The 22,262-nt window shown below is 47.5% G+C and overlaps 1 protein-coding gene across 1 annotated transcript in view; it reads right to left on the minus strand.

The window, feature by feature from the left end:
• LOC139262795 (leucine-rich repeat-containing protein 74A) overlaps positions 1–22,262 on the minus strand; it is a 117,474-nt gene that overhangs the window by 80,284 nt on the left and 14,928 nt on the right. Inside the window, exon 2 of the mRNA XM_070877947.1 lies at positions 3,492–3,618. Within this exon, the coding sequence (XP_070734048.1) occupies positions 3,492–3,618 (127 nt within the window). The remainder of the gene's footprint in view (positions 1–3,491; positions 3,619–22,262) is intronic.

The following is a 22,262-nucleotide window of genomic DNA, read 5'->3' on the forward strand; positions in this document are numbered from 1 at the left end:
GGTGGGTTTTTCTTCAGTTTCTCAGTCCCCCCCACCCCGCCAGTCCTCTCTTAGAACACCCTGAGGCTGGCTGTTTAGCTCGGGATTTTCACTTGCTCAGCCGGCCTAGTGCCCTAAAAGAGATGTGTAACACCTCCCTTAGCGCTCCGCCCTACAGTCAGGGCCCAGCTGATGAATTTTGCTGAATGATGCGCAAACTGTTCCCGGGTGCAAACGTTTCCGCCCCACTGTCATTACCACCCCGAAATGAGCAGAACCTGAAAAACCAGCCCATAGTTCCTCTTTACCTTCCTAATTGTGTATTTTTTTTTACTTCTCTCTTAATCTCTTTGTATTCTTCCTTGTCATGCTCTCCCCTGCTGTCCATGAACTTTGTGTATGCCTCTTTCCTTACCCTCAATTTTCCTTATGTCTTTATTCATCCATGGTGTCTCATTAGTGTTTTGTTGTTTAGCGGAATATATTTTTCCTGAACTCTGTTGAACACTGTCTTAAATGTTTCCCATTGCTGTTCTACATTATTGTTTGCCAATATTGTTGTCCATTTTATTTTCCCAAGTTCTATTCTCAATCCCTCCAACTCAGCTTTTCTCCAATTTATTACCCTGTCATGCTTATGTCCTTTTAAAATATTATCCTAAACTATATTATATTATGGTCACTATTGCCGAGATGTTCCCTACTTTTACTTCCCTTATCTGCACTGGTCCATTCCCCATTACTAGATCCAGGAGCGAATCCTCCCTTATTGGGATTCTTATATATTGGGTTAGTCCTGCACACATTGTAGAAACTCCATTCACTTATCCCCTTTACCTACCTCATCTGTCCAATTAATATCGGGGTAGTTGAAATCCCCCATGATTCTATGTTTTATACTCATTTCCCTAATTCTTCCTCCACCTCCCTTCCACTTTCGTTGGTCTGTAAACTATGCCTATTAGTGTGATTGATTCTTTATTATCTTTTATCTCTATCCACATGGATTCTATTTATATCTTACTGATGGCTGCGACACTTTTTCTACTGCCATTGTGTTATCTCTAATAGGTACAGCTACTCTATCTCCCCTTTCCCCCTCTCTATCTTTTCTAAATATGTTACACCCTGCAATGTTTAATTCCCAGCCCTGATTTTTCCGTAGCTATGTTTCAGTAATCCCTACTGTGTCTGGTTCCTTGCAATGCATGATTGCCCCCAGCTCCGCTGGTTTATTACGGGCACTGTGTGCATTGCTGCATAGACAGCTTAACTCATTTTTCAACAGCACTTCTTCTCACTTTATTTTTAACCATCTTTGTAAACTCCTGTTCTATATGTCTGTTTACCCCCTTACCAATTATGTCCTCCCTTAGTTTAGTCTGTCCTATGCTCTCTTTCCTGTATGGTTTATATTTAGGCTTCTTTCATTCATTGTAGATCCCTCCTCCTGTCTTACTAGTTTAAAGTCTGTGGCACCTCTCTATTTACTGTTCATTAAAATACATGCCATGATGAGCTATCCAATGAGTCCCACTCCCCCGTTCTTTCCCTATAGCCCTGCAATTTGTTCCTTTGATATGTTTTGAATATATATTTTTCTCTCCAATTTTTTTCCCCTACCTCCGACTTCTTGCTGTGATGGTGTCCTATAGGCGCTGGCTGCCCTCCAGTAACTTGCCCATTCTTCACGAACCAGCCTAGACGGTGAGTAATGGCAGGCTACTTGGCCATGGAGAGCATCACATCCAAGGCCAATCCTGCCCTCGCCCTTTATTCACAACCAAAGGCTTTCCAGCAGGGATTACGAAATGAAGATAAGGACCGGGGACTCTCGTTGATTTCCCCACCCCACCCACCTTCCCACTCTCCCTCAGCAAAGGATGCTGAGACCAACTATAGTGCCCCGACTGCACCCCTGCTAAGATCAGCTAACTCAGTACAGAGAGGAGTATAATGGCTTTAGTTTAGTGCCTTTCGTGACCTCAGGGCATCTCAAAGCGTTTTACAATCAATGAAGTGCGCCAGTGCAGCCTTCGGCCACCTGAGGAAAAGAGTGTTCGAAGACCAGGCCCTCAAATCAGCCACCAAGCTCATGGTCTACAGGGCTGTAGTAATACCCGCCCTCCTGTATGTTTCAGAGACATGGACCATGTACAGTAGACACCTCAAGGCGCTGGAGAAATACCACCAATGATGTTGCCGCAAGATCCTGCAACTCCCCTGGGAGGACAGACACACCAACGGTAACGTCCTCGACCAGGCCAACATCCCCAGCATTGAAGCACTCAGCACACTCGATCAGCTCCGCTGGGCGGGCCACATTGCTCGCATGTCAGACACGAGACGCCCAAAGCAAGCGCTCTACTCGGAACTCCTTCACGGCAAACGAGCCAAAGGTGTGCAGAGGAAACGTTTCAAGGACACCCTCAAAGCCTCCCTGATAAAGTGCAACATCCCCACCGACACCTGGGACTCCCTGGCCAGAGACTGCCCTAAGTGGAGGAAGTGCATCCGGGAGGGCGCTGAGCACCTAGAGTCTCGTCGCCGAGAGCATGCAGAAAACAAGCGCAGGCAGCAGAAAGAGCATGCGGCAAACCTGTCCCACCCACCCCTTCCCTCAACGACTGTTTGTTCCACCTGTGACAGGGACTGCGGTTCTTGTATTGGACTGTTCAGTCACCTAAGGACTCATTTTTAGAGTGGAAGCAAGTCTTCCTCGATTCCGAGGGACTGGCTATGATGATGACAATCAATGAAGTACTTTTTGAAGTGTATTCACTGTTGTAATGTTGGAAATGTGGCAGCCAATTTGTTTACAACAAGATCTCACAGGCAGCAATGCGATAATGACCGGATAATCTGTTTTGGTGATGTTAGTTGAGGGATTATTATTGGCCATTACTCTGGGTAGAACTCCCGTGCTCTTCTTCGTAATAGTGTCATGTGGTCTTTTATGTTCAGCTGAGTAGGTAGATGGAGCCTCGGTTTAATATCTCATTCGAAAGATGACATAATCAGGCTGACCTTTCAGTGTAGTACTGTGTGAGCGCAGCATGATCGAAGATTCCATCTTTCCGAATGAGACATTAAAGCAAGGTACTCTCTCAGGTGGAAGTAAAAGATCCCATGGGACCTTGGTGTGTGCAAATTGCCTGCCACATTTCCCCAAGTAGCAAAGGCGTCTGCGGTTAAAAAGTACTTCATTGGCTGTGAAGCACTTTGCAACATTCTGAGGCCGCGAAAGGTGCAATATAAATGCAAACACTCTTTCCTTTGCTGGAGGGCCTGGGCCATTAGCACTGAAGCTCACTTCGGTCAAGGCCCACAATGGGGCAGGCTACGGGTTGGCAAGTCTGCCAATGGCTGCAGGTAAATGGGAGCGGGCTGAAAATTCCTCCCCACCCCCTGTCCCTTATTACAGATCCCATTGTGATACAGGGGCCTGGGGTACGTTTTGAACACTGTATTCTGCGTCAATAGCAAGTTGACTGTGATTACTCTTTTCTCACCTTCAAGCTCCACATCAGTATCAAAGTCATCTTCGCTGGTCTTCTCCAATATCTGATCCATTGTTTCATCGCAGAGCGAATGGATGCTTTCTGCCAAGGTTACCTTAGAACTCCTCATGCTCATCAACTGAAGAATGAACAAATGTAAGTTAGGTCCCAGCATTGACTAGTCCATCCAACTAAACTATAATGGGCACAGGACTTGCTCTTATCCATAATATCATCATAGGCAGTCCCTCGGAATCGAGGAAGACTTGCTTCCACTCTAAAAGTGAGTTCTCAGGTGACTGAACAGTCCAATGCAGGAATTACAGTCTCTGTCACAGGTGGGACAGACAGTGGTTGAAGGAAAGGGTGGGTGGGGAGTCTGCTTTGCCGCACGCTCCTTCTGCTGCCTGCACTTGGTTTCTGCATGCTCTCGGCGACGAGACTCGAGGTGCTCAGCGCCCTCCCAGTTGCTCTTCCTCAACTTAGGGAGGTGTTTGGCCAGGGAGTCCCAGGTGTCGGTGGGGATGTTGCACTTTATCAAGGAGTCTTTGAGAGTGTCCTTCAAACGTTTCCTCTGCCCACCTGGGGCTCGCTTGCCGTGTAGGAGTTCCAAATAGAGCGCTTCCTTTGGGAGGCTTGTGTCGGGCATGCGAACAATGTGGCACGCCCAGCGGAACTGGTTGAGTGTGGTCAGTGCTTCGATGCTGCGGATGTTGGCCTGATCAAGAACGCTAACGTTGGTGCGTCTGACCTCCCAGGGGATTTGCAGGATCTTGTGGAGACATCGTTGGTGGTATTTCTCCAGCGATTTGCGGTGTCTCTGAGCCATAAAGGACATTGGATATCACGGCAGTCCTGTGGACCATAAGTCTGGATTAAAAATAAAACGGGGAAGGTGGCTCAATTCTGGCTAACAAGGGAAATTAAGGATAGTGTTAAATCCAAGGAAGAGGCATATAAATTGGCCAGAAAAAGCAGCAAACCTGACGACTGGGAGAATTTTATAATTCAGCAGAGGAGGACAAAGGGTTTAATTAGGAAGGGAAAAATACAGTATGAGAGGAAGCTTGCTGGGAACATAAAAACTGACTGCAAAAGCTTCTATAGATATGTGAAGTGAAAAAGATTAGTGAAGACAAACGTAGATCCCTTGCAGTCAGGTGAATTTATAATGGGGAACAAAGAAATGGCGGACCAGTTAAACAAATACTTTGGTTCTGTCTTCACGAAGGAAGACACAAATAACCTTCTGGAAATACCAGGGGACCGAGGGTCTAGTGAGAAGGAGGAACTGAAGGGAATCCTTATCAGGCGGGAAATTGTGTTAGGGAAATTGATGGGATTGAAGACCGATAAATCCCCAGGGCCTGATAGTCTGCATCCCAGAGTACTTAAGGAAGTGGCCCTAGAAATAGTGGATGCATTGGTGATCATTTTCCAACAGTCTATCGACTCTGGATCACTTCCTATGGACTGGAGGATAGCTAATGTAACACCACTTTTTAAGAAAGGAGGGAGAGAGAAAAGGGGTAATTATAGACCAGTTAGCCTGACATCAGTAGTGGGGAAAATGTTGGAATCAATTATTAAAGATGAAATAACAGCACATTTGGAAAGCAGTGACAGTATCGGACCAAGTCAGCATGGATTTATGAAAGGGAAATCATGCTTGACAAATCTTCTGGAATTTTTTGAGATTGTGACTAATAGAGTGGACAGGAGAGAACCAGTGGATGTGGTGTATTTGGACTTTCAAAAGAGATTGGTGTGCAAAATTAAAGCACATGGTATTGGGGGTAATGTACTGACGTGAATAGAGAACAGGTTAGCAGACAGAGAGTCGGGATAAACGGATCCTTTTTAGAATGGCAGGCAGTGACTAGTGGGGTGCCGCAGGGCTCAGTGCTGGGAGCCCAGCTATTTACAATATACATCAATGATTTAGATGAAGGAATTGAGTGTAATATCTCCAAGTTTGCAGATGACACTAAGCTGGGTGGCGGTGTGAACTGTGAGGAGGATGCTAAGAGGCTGCAGGGTGACTTGGACAGGTTAGATGAGTGGGCAAATGCATGGCCGATGCAGTATAATGTGGATAAATGTGAGGTTATCCACACTGGTTCCTAAACACGAAGGCAGAGTATTAACTGAATGGCGGAAAATTAGGAAAAGGGGAGGTGCAATGAGACCTGGGTGTCATGGTACATCAGTCATTGAAAGTTGGATGCAAGTACAGCAGGAGGTGAAGAAGGCAAATGGTATGTTGGCCTTCATAGCGAGAGGATTTGAGTATAGGAGCAGCTATAGTCTTACTGCAGTTGTACAGGGCCTTGGTGAGGCCTCACCTGGAATATTGTGTTCAGTTTTGGTCTCCTAATCTGAGGAAGGACGTTCTTGCTATTCAGGGAGTGTAGCGAAGGTTCACCAGACTGATTCCCGGGATGGCAGGACTGACATATGAGGAGAGACTGGATCGACTGGGCCTGTATTCACTGGAGTTTAGAAGAATTAGAGGGGATCTCATAGAAACATATAAAATTCTGATGGGATTGGACAGGTTAGATGCAGGAAGAATGTTCCCGATGTTGGGGAAGTCCAGAACCAGGGGACACAGTCTAAGGATAAGGGGTAAGCCATTTAGGACTGAGATGAGGAGAAACTTCTTCACTCTGAGAGTTGTTAATCTGTGGAATTCCCTATCGCAGAGAGTTGTTGATGCCAGTTCATTGGATATATTCAAGAGGGAGTTAGATATGGCCCTTAAGGCTAAAGGGATCAAGGGATATGGAGAGAAAGCAGGAAAGGGGTACTGAGGTGAATGATCAGCCATAATCTTATTGAATGGTGGTGCAGGCTCGAATGGCTGAATGGCCTACTCCTGCACCTATTTTCTATGTTTCTATGTTTCTAAGCTTGGTGCCAGATTTGAGGGCCTGATCTTCGAAAACTCTCTTCCTCAGGCGGCCGTATCCATAATAGATACAAAATCTGCTACTCTTTATAATATATACAAGTGTGCAATTCGCTATAATTATATATAATGTATATGTAATATTGTGGGACTTTTATTGGTATGGAAGGGATTTTGTTTTAATTCATGATATGTTGTCAATAAAAGATATGATTCAGCTTACAACAAATTAATTTTCAGATAGACAAACCACTTAGAGAGTTGAGTAGGATGCTTCCTGGGTGGAATATCAGCATCATCACAGGCAGTCCCTCGAACCGAGGATGACTTGCTTCCACATCAAAAAGTTCACAGGTGTTTCAATGATGGACCTAATATTCCAGGTCCCGAACTAAATCTTGAAGGGTGGAAGATGCCTGTGGGTGGATTTTTTTAACGTGTGGTGACTGTTGCACACCAGTCACCGCACGGGCTTGACAGAGCTGGGTCTTGGTCCAGTGGCAAGGGTTAACCAGGACTACTGGAGACCTGCTCTGCTTCACGGACCTAGTGCGCACACATATCGCAGTGTGGGCTGGGCCCGTGCTGCTCCTGGGCCCTCGCCTCTTCTGGGCCCCGAACTCGTGCCTCTCCTGGGCCCCGATCATGTCCCTCTGCAGTGTCTCGCCGCTCCTTCGCCCCGACCTCGTCGCTCCCAATGTACCTGCCCACTTTGCAATCACCGACCTGGACCTTGATGTCCCTTTTCACTGCTGTTGCTCTCCTGCTCCAGCACGTGCTGCTCCCTGGAGTGGTATGCCGCCACGCTGCTCCTTCCATTACCCGGCCTGCTCCGATGGTGCTCGCAGGGTGGGGACTGTGCTGGTGAAATAACAGACAGGCCAGCGCACATACATAATCCCTTTGTTTATTTTTGCATGTTAAATTAGTTTTGTGACAATAGGTTTTCTTAATGCTTGGCCCGAGGGATTTATTGCCACTACGGGAGAATGGGTTTTCATTCAATATTTCCGACAAGGGGCTTAGCTGAACCAGGCATACAGGTGTCTCAGCTTCCACACCAAGATGGTAACTTTGATTGGTTGCTCAGAGGTGAGCGAAGGGTCAGTGGACAGTATTTGTTTTCTCTCCCTCTCTCTCTGGAGTGGGAGTCTGAGACAGGCAGACACTCAAAGAGATCTTTCTCTCTGGTCAGGCAGGGATAGAGACTCCAGCCCGAGGCACAGACGTGTGTGGCCTTTGAGCGGTGTGCACTTCCGCCGGAAACGGCGTGGTGAAGCCGCTGGAAAGGAAGGTTTCCAGCGGAGAGCTCTGCAGCATGCGGGCCGCTGGAAAGCGGCATGGACAGAGATTTTTAGTTGCAAAAAGGTAAGCCCAGGTGCGCTTTAAAAAGGCCCTGGAGCAGCTGGCTCATTAGAAACCCTAACTTGCATGCTCAAATTACGACAGACACACCGCTGGAAAATCCACTTTGGAAGGGTCCATTAGCGCTGGAACCCATTTGTTCACTTTTGGAGCTGAATATTTCGGTGCTAATAGCCACAAAAAGGTGGGGGGTGGTACCAGCTTTCCAGCGGTACTGAATTTCGGGCCCCATGCGTCAAAAGAAACAAGTCGCGCAGAACAATGTGCAGCTCACAGGGAGCACTGGTTACAACCGTACCTGATCCCACCACGAGATGCCATTTTTCTTTTCCCAGTAACTGAAATTTCTGATGTACCACATAAAGGGTTAAACAACATTTTTTTTTAAATCCATGGGGTAGATGTTGCGTTTTCACCACCTGGGCGGTAATCTAGTGGAGCAGGTGTCCCTTCCGTGATCTCAAGCAGAAGGGAACAGGAAAGAGAGGGAGAACCGGAAGAGGCACAGAGAGAAACAGCAAGACAAATAAGGAAGGGGGCCATATTCTTCGACTTAACATGTGCAATGCCAAAGTTCTGTAGAACATATGTAGAATCATAGAATGATACAGCGCCGAAGGGAATCATTTGGCCCATCGTGCCTCTTTGAGGGCTATCCAATTAGTTCCATTCCCCTGCACTTTCTCCACAGCCCCGCAAATTTTTCCTCTTCAAGTATTTATCCAGTCCCCTTTTGGAAGTTACTGCTCCCACCACACTTTCAGGTGGTGCACTGCAGATCATCGCTTTCTCACTGTGTAAAAAAAATTCTTGTCCTCTTGCCTCTGGTTCTTTTGCCAATGACCTTAAATCTGTGCCCTCTGGTTACCGACCCTTCTGTCACTGGAGACAGTTTCTCCTTATTTACTCTATCAGACCCCTTCATGATTTTGAACACCTCTCTGCTCGAAGGAGTTGGTTTCTCCACATAACTGAAGTCTCTCATTACTGGTACCATTCTAGTCAATCTTCCCTGCGCTCTCACTAAAATCCTTGACATCCTTCCTCAAGTATGGTGCTCAGCATTGGCCTCAACAGCCAGGGCCGAATCAGTGATTTACAAAGGTTTAGCATAACTTCCCTGCTTTTGTACGCTATGCCTCTGTCATCATCATCATAGGCAGTCCCCCGGAATTGAGGAAGACTTGCTTCCACTCTTAAAAATAAGTCCTTGGGTGGCTGAACAGTCCAATACTAGAACCACAGTCTCTGTCACAGGTGGAACAGATAGTCGTTGAGGGTAAGGCTGGGTGGGACTGGTTTGCCGCACGCTCTTTCCGCTGCCTGCGCTTGGCTTCTGCATGCCCTCGGCGATGAGACTCGAGGTGCTCAGCGCCCTCCCGGATGCACTTCCTCCGCTGAGGGCGGTCTTTGGCCTTTTAACAGGCTTCTCAATTTGTCCTGCCACCTTCAAAGATGTGTGTACATACATCCCCAAGTCCCTCTGTTCCTGCACCCCCATTATATGGTTTCATTTTCTCCATGTTATGTATGGTCTACAAATGTATGACCTACTGCTCTCCATAATGAGTGTCAGCCATGGCTCAGTGGGTAGCACTCTCATCTCTGACTCAGAAAGGTTGTGTGTTTAAGTCCCACTCCAGAGACAAAATCCAGGCCGACACTCCAGTACAGTACTGAGGAAGTGCAGTGCTGTCGGAGGTGCCATCTTTCAGATGAGACGTTAAACCGAGGCTCCGACTGCTCTCTCGGGTGGACGTAAAAGATCCCATGGAGTTATACCCGGTATCCTGGGGCCAATAGTTATCCCTCAACCATCATCACTAAAACAGATTATCTTGTCATTATCACATTGCTGTTTGTGGGAGCTTGATGTGTGCAAATTGGCTACCGTGTTTCCTACATTACAGCAGTGAGTACTCTTCAAAAAGTACTTCATTGGCTGTGAAGCACTTTCAGACATTCAGTGGTTGTAAAAGGTGCTATAGAAATCTTTCTTTCATTTACAGTTTTGAAATTACTTCCATTGATCCATCGTAACAAACCGGTTGGTAAAAAAGAATGGGAAGCCATCCGACTTGCAAACAGTTACAGAATAACCTACTTTGGAACATGCCCCTTAACACATTTGGAATTGATCTGGCATTCTGCTTTATGAGACTCAGCTCAGCCCTTCAATGCGTTAAAACCTTTGTGACATGCTCATAGATGGCACTCTATGCGTGTAACATTCCAGCATGTGTATCGTCCTCGAGGTAATGCTCTGTGTTATCCTGTATGTAAGACTCTGTATCCCATGTGTTATTCTGCATGTAACATGCTCCAACCTGTATGTTATGTGTTGTGTATAGAAGAACTCCACGAGGCTGAGTACTGTGAGCTAAACTTAGTGTGACCTTAGTCTTCTTTATTACAACTCCAGAGTGCCTAAACAATATGGCAGCCAACCTTTTATACTGGCCCTGTACGTATGTGCAGGTGACCATTAGGACTCCAACAGTCGCGCCCTCTGGTGGCAAGTATTACATAGTTACATACTTAACAGGGGTGGCCAGTTGAGCCCAAAGCAACATCACTGCCCCCCCCAAAGTCTTTGGTACAAGTTATTTACAAGTTGAGGCAATCCGGAGCCCTTCGCTCCCTGGTTGATCGTCTAAGTTCAAACCCTGGGGTGTGTGAGTTGGCCGGACCATTGCTGCACTGCACCGCGGCTGGTCTGACCGGACTGTCAGGAACGGTGGGTTCATCCTCGTGATTGACAGTGAGGTCGATTGCTGGTTGGGTGTGTGTTGGTGGATCGTCGATGGTGATGTCCTCTTCAAATCGTTCCTGGTTGTCAGTAAATCGCAATTTGTTCTGATCTAAATGCTTTCTGCACGTTTGGCTATTTAACAGTTTGACTATAAATACCCTATTCCCTTCCTTGGCCAAGACAGTGCCAGCAGCCCACTTGGGACCATGACCGTAATTCAGGACAAACACAGGGTCGTTAACATCAATGTCACATGAAACAGCCACTGATTGTGGTACATGTTCTGCCAGTGTTGCCGAGTTTCCCGTGATCATTAAGATCCAGGTGGACTAGGGAGAGCCTGGTTTTGAGGGCTCTCTTCATTAACAATTCTGCCGGGGGAACCAGAGATAAGCGGATCTGCAGGGAGCCATCCGTCACGCGTTTCATGCTCTGCTTGATTGTTTGGACTGCCCACTCTGCTTGACCATTAAACGCAGGCTTAAACGGAGCAGACCTGACATGCTTGATGCCATTGCGGGTCATAAACTTGTTGAATTCCGAGCTGGCAAGGCCGTCGGGCAAGCCATGGGTGGCGAACATGGCCCGGAGGCTTTCAATGGTGGCAATGGACGTGCTGGATGACATGATTACGCATTCAATCCATTTGGAGTAAGCGTCCACAACTACTAAAAACAACTTTCCGAGAAAGGGGCCAGGAAAATCTACGTGGATCCTGGACCACGGTTTGGAGGGCCATGACCACAGACTCAATGGAGCCTTGGTGCATTGCTCAGTTGTGAGCAAGTGTTGCACTGATGCGCACATGACTCCAAGGCTGAGTCAATGCTGGGCCACCAAACATGCGACCTGGCAATTGCCTTCATCATGACAATGCCTGGGTGGGTACTGTGTAGGTAGCGAATAAATGTTTCCCTGCTTTTTTTTTGGCAAAACCACATGATTACCCCATAAGAGACAATCCGACTGGATGGACATTTCATCTTTACGTTGGTGAAATGGCTTAATTTCATCTTGCATTTCCCCGGGAACGGCCGACCAGTTCCTATTTAGAACGCTACTCTTTACTAATGATAGCACAGGATCCTGGCTGGTGACCCCTCACTCTCAAAAGCATCCATGACCAGTAGCAAGTCTGCGGTCTGCGCCATTTCAACCCCAGTGGTGGGTAATGGTAGCCGGCTGAGAGCATCGGCACAGTTTTTAGTGCCTGGTCTGTGGCCGATAACATAGTCATAAGCGGATAATGTTAATGCCCATCTTTGGATGTGGGATGAAGCATTGGTATTTATACCTTTGCTCACTGAAAACAGCAAAATGAGCGGCTTGTGGTCAGTTTCAAGCCCAAATCGAAGTCCAAATAGGTATTGGTGCATTTTCTTAACCCCATATACACATGCTAATGCCTCTTTCTCGATCATACTATAGATTCTCTCAGCTTAGACAGGCTTCTAGATGCGTATACAACTGGTTGGAGGTTGCCCAATACATTGGCCGACCCTGTACAATGAGGCGTCACAAGCTAGCACTAAACGTTTACATGGGTCATAGTGTACAAGTAAGTTATTTGAACATAGCAGGTTCCTGGCCTTCAACATGTGCAAAGGCTCTGACAACGTGCCCAACCCGGGTAGAAAGTTACCGAAATAGTTGAGGAGTCCCAGGAACGAACGCAGCTCTGTCACATTCTGTGGTCTGGGTGCATTCTTGATGGCCTCTGTCTTTGAGTCCGTGGGCCTGATGCCGTCTGCTGCAATCTTTCTCCCCAAAAATTTGACTTCTGGTGCCAGGAAAACATACTTGAAGCATTTCAGCCTGAGTCCCACTCTGTCTAGGTGACTTAGAACCTCTTCCAGGTTGTGTAGATGTTCGATGGTGTCCCGACCAGTGATCAGGATGTCATCTTGAAACACAACGGTGCGTGGAACAGATTTCAGCAAACTCTCCATGTTTCTCTGGAAAATGGCTGCAGCTGAGTGAGTCCTGAAAGGGCACCTGTGGTATATAAACAGCCCTTTGTGTGTGTTGATGCACGTCAGCCTTTTCGAAGATTCAGCCAGCTCCTGTGTCATGTAGGCAGAGGTTCGGTTCAACTTGGTGAACGACTTCCCTCCTGCTAACGTTGCGAACAGGTCATCTGCCTTGGGCAGTGGGTACTGGTCCGTAGTGAGACTCGGCTAATCGTTACCTTGTAGTCTCCGCAGATTCTGACCGTGCCATCGCTTTTCAACACCGGAACAATTGGACTGGCGCACTCGTTGAACTCGACTGCCGATATGATTCCTTCGCGTTGGAGTCTATCCAGCTCGATCTCCACTTTCTCTCTCATCATGTGCAGACCGCCTCAGCCTTGTGATGGATGGGCAGTGCATTACGGCCTAGATGGATCTGTACCTTGGCGCCTGTGAAGTTGCCGATGCCTGGTTCGAATAGCGAGGGAAACTTGCTCAGCACTTGAGCACATGAGGCGTCATCCACTGAAGATAGTGCTTTGATGACGTTCCAATTCCATCTAATCTTTTCTAGCCAGCTTCTGCCGAACAGCGTTGGGCCATTGCCTGGAACAATCCACCATGATAGATCATGCACAGCTCCATCATACGATACTTTCACTGCCGCACTTCCAATGACTGGTATGAGCTCTTTGGTGAAGGTACGCAGCTTTGCATTAATCGGGCTCAGTTTGTGCTTTATTGCTGCACAGTTTCTTGAAAGCCTTCTGGCTCATTATTGACTGACTCGCACCCGTGTCCAACTCCATGGATACTGGAACTCCATTTAATTTGACTTTCAGCATTATAGGAGGGCTCTTGGTGGTGAAGGTATGTACCCCATACACTTCTTCCTCGGGTTGAGTTGCCTGTGCTGCGTGATCCGTGCCACGTGGTATGTCACAGCACGTTTGCATATTCCCCTGAGGTGCCCCATCGTTGTGCAACCTTTGCCCATGTAGTATTTGAATCGACATTGATGGACCCGATGATTACCCCCGCAGCACCAACATGGTGCTAATGGATTCACATTCACCCGCGATGGTGGACTCTGAGTGATCACAGGTCTTGCAGCCGCAGACGTATAGGCCCTGCCATATACAGTTCGGCCTGCTAGCAACGTCATTTTATGCACAGTACTTGCCGGTGAGCTTTGACGTCGAGAAGATATCTGTTTGGTTTTATCGTCCGTGGCCATGCATGCCTGGGCGATCGTGATGGCCCTGCTCAGGTCTAAGGTTTCAGCAGCCAGCAGCTTTTGAAGAATGACCTCGCGGCTGATGCCGAGCACGAAAAAGTCCCGCAGCATTTGCCCCAACGCAGCTCCAAAATCGCAAGGTCCCGCAAGGCGTCTCAAGTCGGCGACATAATCCGCCAGGTCCTGGCCCCCGGAGCGATGGCGCGTGTAAAAACGATATCTGGCCATGAGGATACTCTCCTTCGGCTTGAGGTGGTCCAGAACCAGCGTGCACAGCTCTGTGTATTCCTTCTCCATTGGTTTTGTCGGTGCGAGCAGATTCTTGATGAGGCCTTATATTTTAGGCCCACAGATGGTGAGGAGAACCGCCCTGCGCTTGGCCGCGTTAGTGACTCCTTCCAGCTCGTTGGCCATGAAGTACTGGTTGAGATGCTCGACGAAGGCTTCCCAATCATCACCCTCTACGAATCTCTTTAATATTCCAATGGCAGTCATGGTTGCGTGAAGGTTCGTATTCTGTTACTCGTCGCCAATTGTTGTGTATAGAAGAACTTCACGAGGCTGAGTACTGTGAGCTAAACTTAGTGTGACCTTAGTCTTCTATATTACAACTCCAGAGTGCCTAAACAACATAGCAGCCAACCTTGTATACTAGCCCTGCATGTGTTTGCAGGTGACCATTAGGACTCCAACAGTCGCGCCCTCTGATGGCAAGTATTACATAGTTACATACATAACATTATACATATGGGAATGGTAGCATAGTGGTTATGTTCCTGGACGAGTAATCCTGAGATCTGGACTACTGATTTGGAGAACATCGGTTCAAATCCCATCATGGCAGCTGGCGAATTTAAATCGGATTGTTGTAAAAACCCATCTCGTTCACTAATGTCCTTTAGGGAAGGAAATTTGCTGTTCTTACCCGGTCTGGCCTACATGCGACTCCAGACCCACAGCATATGGTTGGCTCTCAACTGTCCTCTGAAATGGCCCAGCAAGCCACTCAGTTGTAATAAACTGCTACAGAAAACAATAATAAGAATAAAACTGGACGGACCACCCGTCATCGACCTTTGGACACGACAACGGCACACCCAGCCCAGTTGATCCTGAAAAATCTTCCTCACCAACATCCGGGGACTTGTGTCAAAATTTGGGAGAGATGCCCCACAGACTAATCAAGCAACAGCCTGACATAAGTCATACTCACAGTATCATACCTTGCATTCAATGTCCCAGACTCCTCCATCACCATCCCTGGGTATGTCCTGTCCCACCGGCAGGACAGACCCACCAGGGGTGACGGCACAGTGATATACAGTCGGGAGGGAGTCCTCAACATTGACTCTGAAACCCATGAAGTCTCAAGACTTCAGGTGAAGCATGGGAATCAAACCCTCCTGCTGCTACCCTCTTTCAGCTGATGAATCCATGTTGAAGAAGCACTGGGTGTAGCAAGCACACAGAATGTACTCTGGGTGGTGGACTTCAATGTCCAACACTAAGAGTGGCTTGGTAGCACCACTGCTGAAGGAGTCTTGAAGGACAGAGCTGCCAGACTAGGCCTGCGGCAGGTGGTGAGGGAACCAACATGAGGGAAAAATCTACTTGAGCTCGTTCTCACCAATCTACCCGTTGCAGATGCAACTATCCATGTCAGCATTGGTAGAAATGACCACCGCACAGGTCTTATGGGAAATGGTCCACGTTGTCGAGGGCCGCGCCGTGAATCATGATGACTCGGGGGCAGTGCTGTGCGGTACCCCTTGACAATCAACGGCATTACCATCATCATCCCAGAGGTCAACATTGACCAGAAACTTAACTGGACCAACCACATAAATTTATAAATACTGTGGCAACAGGAGCAGGTCAGAGGCTGGCTTTTGTGCGGCTAGTGTCTCACCTCCTGACTCCCCAAGGCCTTTTCACCATCTACGGGGCACAAGTCAAGAGTGTGATGGCATACTCTCCACTTGCCTGGATGAGTGCAGCTCCAACAACACTCAAGGAGCTCAACACCATCCAGGAAAAAGCAGCCCACTTGATCGGCCCCCCATCCACCACCTTCAACATTCACTCCTTCCACCACCGGCGCACCGTGGCTGCAGTGTGTACCATCTACAAGATGCACTGCAGCAACTTACCAAGGATTCTTCGGCAGCACCTCCCAAACCCGCAACCTCTACCATCTAGAAGGAGAAGGACAGTGGGTGCATGGAAACACCACCACCTCAAGTTCTTCTCCAAGTTACACACCTTCCTAACTTAGAAACATAGAAACATAGAAATTAGGTACAGGAGCAGGCCATTCGGCCCTTCGAGCCTGAACCGCCATTCAATAAGATCATGGCTGATCATTCAACCTCAGTACCCCTTTCCTGCTTTCTCTCCATACCCCTTGATCCCTTTGGCCGTAAGGGCCACATCTAACTCCCTTTTAAATATAGCTAACGAACTGGCCTCAACAACTTTCTGCGGTAGAGAATTCCACAGGTTAACCACTCTCTGAGTGAAAACATTTTTCCTCATCTCGGTCCTAAATGGCTTATCCCTTATTCTTAGACTGTGATCCCTGGTTCTGGAACTCCCCAGCAATGGGAACATTCTTTCTGCCTCTAACCTGTCCATTCCCGTCAGAATTTTATATGTTTCTATGAGATCCCCTCTCATCCTTCTAAACTCCAGTGGATACAAGCCCAGTTGATCCATTCTCTCCTCATATGTCAGTCCTGCCATCCCGGGAATCAGTCTGGTGAACCTTCGCTGCACTCCCTCAATAGCAAGAACGTCCTTTCTCAGATTAGGAGACCAAAACTGAACACAATATTCTAGGTGTGGCCTCACCAAGGCTCTGTATAACTGCAGTAAGACCTCCCTGCTCCTATACTCAAATCCTCTAGGCCAACATGCCATTTGCCTTCTTCAGCGCCTGCTGTACCTGCATGCCAACCTTCAATGACTGATGTACCATGATACCCAGGTCTCATTGCAACGACCCTTTTCCTAATCTGACACCATTCAGATAATATTCTGTCTTCCTGTTTTTGCCACCAAAGTGGATAACCTCACATTTATCCACATAATACTGCATCTGCCATGTATTTGCCCACTCACCTAACCTGTCCAAGTAACCCTGCAGTCTCTTAGCAGTCTCCTCACAGCTCACACCGCCACCCAGCTTAGTGTCATCTGCAAACTTAGAGATATTACATTCAATTCCTTCATCTAAATCGTTGATGTATATTGTAAATAGCCTGTAAAAAACCCTGCGGCACCCCACTGGTCACTGCCTGCCATTCTGAAAAGGCCCCTTTTTTCCCGACTCTCGCTTCCTGTCTGCCAACCAGTTTTCTATCCACATCAATACATTACCCCTAATACCATGTGCTTTAAGTTTGCACACTAATCTCTTGTGTGGGACCTTGTCAAAAGCCTTTTGAAAGTCCAAATACACCACATTCACTGGTTCTCCCTTGTCCACTCTAGAAGATTTGTCAAGCGTGATTTCCCTTTCATAAATCCATGCTGACTTGGACCGATCCTGTCACTGCTTTCCAAATGCGCTGCTATTACATCTTTAATAATTGATTCCAACATTTTCCTCACCACCGATGTCAGGCTAACCGGTCTATAATTCCCTGTTTTCTCTCTCGCTCCTTTTTTAAAAAGTGGTGTTACATTAACTACCCTCCAGTCCATAGGAACTGATTCAGAGTCAATAGAATGTTAGAAAATGATGACCAATGCATCCACTATTTCTAGGGCCACTTCCTTAAGTACTCTGGGATGCAGACTATCAGGCCCTGGGGATTTATCGGCCTTCAATCCCATCAATTTCCATTACACAATTTCCTGACTAATAAGGATTTCCTTCAGTTCCTCCTTTTCGCTCGACCCTCGACCCCGAGTATTTCTGGAAGGTTATTTGTGTCTTCCTTCGTGAAGACAGATCCAAAGTATTTGTTCAATTGGCCTGCCATTTCTTTGTTCCCCATTATAAATTCACCTGATTCTGACTGCAAAGGACCTACGTTGGTCTTCACTAATCTTTTTCTCTTCACATATCTATGCTTTTGGTGTCAGTTTTTATGTTCCCTGCAAGCTTCCTCTCATACTCTATTTCCCCCCTCTTAATTAGACCCTTTGTTCTCCTCAGCTGAATTCTAAATTTCTCCCAGTCCTCAGGTTTGCTGCTTTTTTGCCCAATTTATATGCCTCTTCCTTGGATTTAACACTATCCCTAATTTCCCTTGTTAGCCACGGTTGAGCTACCTTCCCCATTTTATTTTTACTCCAGACAGGGATGTACAATTGTTGAAATTCATCCATGTAATCTATAAATGTCTGCCATTGCCTATCCACTGTCAACCCTCTAAGTATCATTTGCCAATCTATTCTAGCCAATTCACGTCTCATACCATCGAAGTTACTTTTTCTTAAGTTCAGGACCCTAGTCTCTGAATTAACACTGTCACTCTCCATCTTAATAAAGAATTCTACCATATTATGGTCACTCTTCCCCAGGGGGCCTCGCACAACAAGATTGCTAATTAATCCTTTCTCATTATACAACACCCAGTCTAGGAGCCCAAGTTTCGGGTGGAGTTGCTCCAATTTTCCTCGAGCAACTAGTTTAGTTTGGAGTATCTTAGAAATCTCAATTCTTGGCAGTTAGTTTGCTCCAGTTCTAGTGAGTTAGTTTAGGTTCATTTTAGTTCAAGTATTTTTTTCAAAAGTGGGTGTGTCCAGCCACTTAGGCCTGTTTTGCAAGTTTCGGCAGCGAAAATTTACTCCAAACTAACTTAGAATGGAGTCAGTGTCTACTTTTGTAAGTTCTGTAAAACCTTACCTAGAGTTAAGTTTAGTGCAGGCACAGCCAGAGACGGGGTGGGGGGGGGGGGTGGGGGGGTGGGAAGCATTAAATGCAAAGGACACATCAACATCACAACAATGGGCGGGGGTGGGGGGGGAAGGGAAGTTAGAGGATTTTCCATAAACACCTTCACAACAACATTAAAGAAGCAGTAAGCACTAAACAAAGCACAAAAAGTAATAAGCAATTAAATAATAAAAAATAGAAGGAACTTTGCACCTAAAGCACCAAGACCAAAGTAATAAGTAACCAATCAATAAAAAATAAAAAATAGAAGTCCTACCTTTATGTGAAGGAAAGGTGATTCTGTCAGACTCTTCATGTCTCTGTCAGTGTCTCTATCAGTGTCTCTTTCTCTCTGTATCTGTCAGTGTCTCTCTCCGTGTCTCTGTCAGTGTCTCTCTCTCTCTGTATCTGTCAGCGTCTCTCTCCGTGTCTCTGTCAGTGTGTGTCTCTCTCTCTGTATCTGTCAGTGTCTCTCTCTCTCTCTCTGACAATGAGGGGGGGGGAGAGAGGGGGGAGGGGGGTGAGGGTTGGGGGGAGAGGGGGTGGGGAGGGGGGGGAGGAGAGGGAGGGGGAGGGGAGGGGGAGGGGGGGGAGGTGGGAGAGGAGAGGAAGGGGGGGCGGAGGAGGGAGGGGCAGGGGAGGGGGGAGAGGAGAGGGAGTGGGGGAGGGGAGGATAAGGCAGGGAGGGGCTGAACACGGAGGAGGGAGGGGTTGGAGGGGGGAGGGGAGGCAGGACGGAGGTCCCCTGCTCTCTCTTCTGGCCCTCCGATCATTTCGAGTGCCCCCCAACCCACATTCCTCCATCCCTTCCCATGCTTCTCCACCACTGATCACCTCCCCAGTGCCCCTTTCCCACGCTCCTCCAACCCTCCCTGATATCCACACCATTCTAAGACAGATTGGGGTAAAACGCCCTGCTGAGCCATTGCGCATGCGCGCATGCTCCAACGATCCTGCGCAATGCTGCCGGCACTCAGAAGAACGCTGATCCCTAGCCCCGCCCCCTGCTGGCTGCGATCGGCTTGCTCTGCCCCAGGGAGACTCCGCTGTGTCACGCCACGCTCCAGGACGACCGGAGAATTCTCCGGTAGGATTTCGGTGCGCTTTTTATCTCAGACAGGTCACGTAAATCTCGTAGGTGCGCCGTTTTCTCCAGCATTGGAAACTTGGGCCGTAGAATGGCCAGCTCTCTAGTTTGTTCCTCAACATATTGGTCAAGAAAGCCATCCTTAATACACTCCAGAAAACCCTCTCCACCGCATTGCTACCAGTTTGGTTAGCCCAATCAATATGTAGATTAAAGTCGCCCATGATAACTGCTGTACCTTTATTGCACACATCCCTAATTTCTTGTTTGATGCTGTCCCCAACCTCACTACTCTGTTTGGTGGTCTGTACACAACTTCCACTAGCGTTTTCTGCGCTTTGGTATTCCGCAGCTCTACCCATACAGATTCCACATCATCCAAGCTAATGTCCTTTCTTACTATTGCATTAATTTCCTCTTTAACCAGCAACGCTACCCCACCTCCTTTTACTTTCTGTCTATCCTTCATGAATGTTGAATACCCCTGGATGTTGAGTTCCCAGCCTTGGTCACCCTGGAGCCATGTCTCCGCAATCCCAATTATATCATAATCGTTAATAGCTGCCTGCGCAGTTAATTCATCCACCTTATTACAAATACTCCTCGCATTGAGGCACAGAGCCTTCAGGCTTGTCTTTTTAACACTTTTTGTCTCTTTAGAGTTTTGCTGTAACGTGGCCCTTTTTGATTTTTGCCTTGGGTTTCTCTGCCCTCCACTTTTACTATTCTCCTTTCTATCTTTTGCTTCTGCCCCTGGTTTATTTCCCTCTGTCTCCCTGCATAGGGTCCCATCCCCCTGCCATATTAAACCCTCTCCAACAGCACTCGCACTCCCCCTAGGACATTGGTTCCGGTCCTGCCCAGGTGCAGACCGTCCGGTTTGTACTGATCCCACCTTCCCCAGAACCGGTTCCAATGTCCCAGGAATTTGAATCCCTCCCTCTTGCACCACTCCTCAAGCCACATATTCATCTTAGCTATCCTGCTATTTCTACTCTGACTAGCACGTGGCACTGGTAGCAATCCTGAGATTACTACCTTTGAGGTCCGACTTTTTAATTTAACTCCTAGCTCCCTAAATTCAGCTTGTAGGGCCTCATCCCTCTTTTTACCGATATCGTTAGTACCTATATGCACCACGACAACTGACTGTTCACCCTCCCTTTTCAGAATGTCCTGCAGCTGCTCCGAGACATCCTTGACACTTGCACCAGGGAGGCAACATACCATCCTGGAGTCTCGGCTGCGACCGCAGAAATGCCTATCTATCCCCCTTTAAATAGAATCCCCCACCACTATAGCTTTCCCACTCTTTTTCCTGCCCTCCTGTGCAGCAGAGCCACCCATGGTGCCATGAAGTTGGCTGCTGCTGCCTTCCCCTGGTGAGCCATCTCCCCCAACAATATCCAAAGCGGTATCTCTGTTTTGGAGGGAGATGACCGCAGGGGAGTCCTGCACTGCCTTCCTACTCCTGCTCTGCCTGATGGTCACCCTTTCCATTGGAAATATATCAACTGTTGCTTCATCGGCGCTGGGTAAAAATCCTGGAACTCCCTCTCTAACAGCACTGTGGGAGCACCTTCACCACACGAACTGCAGTGGCTCAAGGCAGTGGCTCACCACCACCTTCTCAAGGGCAATTAAGGATGGGCAATAAATGCTGGCCTTGGGGTGGATTGACCCATCCACCTCCATGGAGGTGTGTGGGATTGCTGACCCATCCATCTCCATGGCACGAACCTGGTATTGCAGTACTTCCAGGAACGGTGCAGTGGCTCTCGGCCTTTTGGCTAAGAGCATTGGCGCAGAGTGATCCTTGATGTGTGCGTTTGTGATTTGACAAAGAATTGGAAAGATTGGCTACGAATAAAAAAAAATGCTGGCCTTGCCAGTGACGTCCACATCTGAGAAACGATTAAAAGAAATATAAGCTAGAGTATGTTATATATGGATAACACGTGAGTTTGAACATGGTACATATAGAATAACATGCAGTGTTTGTTTCTCCTACATACAGCTCTGTGTTATGTTTATATAACACTTCAGTCAATGTGCTATCTTGAAAGGCCTGTCTGTTTGCCTTTCATATAGATTCATATAGATTCTTACCAGGCTTTGTTAAACAGCTCTTTCTGTTGGCTTTCGAGTTGAATAGAAAACGACACAGGAAGGAGGATAGAGAAAAACTCAGAAAGCAACATTGAAAATGTTTTACCACACTGCTTCACTCTAGACTGTCCAGGTCATGGTTTTACCACACTATGGGCCAGACTTTCATATTCATTGTCGCCGATTTTCTCGGCGTTACAGCTGGTTTTTCGCCCGGCGAGAATTTGCACGTAAGTTTTTGAACGTTATTGGCCACATCTGAAATCGCCCGCTGGGAGCAGGCCGTCCATGTGCAACACTGAGAACAATCGCCAGGGCGTAAGCTTGGCCTCAACCGCTGACGTCCAGATTGCCGAGAGACCCGCCTTGTAAAGCTGCTTAAACAGGGCGGTAAGGGGGGACCCTGCAAACAAAGGTAAGTTAAAGGTTCTTTAATTATTTTTTTTAAATTTTACCATGGCGATTAGGGTTAAAACTGTCTTGGG

This window comes from Pristiophorus japonicus, chromosome 4 (genome assembly GCF_044704955.1).
Source record: "Pristiophorus japonicus isolate sPriJap1 chromosome 4, sPriJap1.hap1, whole genome shotgun sequence".
NCBI classification, from domain to species: Eukaryota; Metazoa; Chordata; class Chondrichthyes; family Pristiophoridae; genus Pristiophorus; species Pristiophorus japonicus.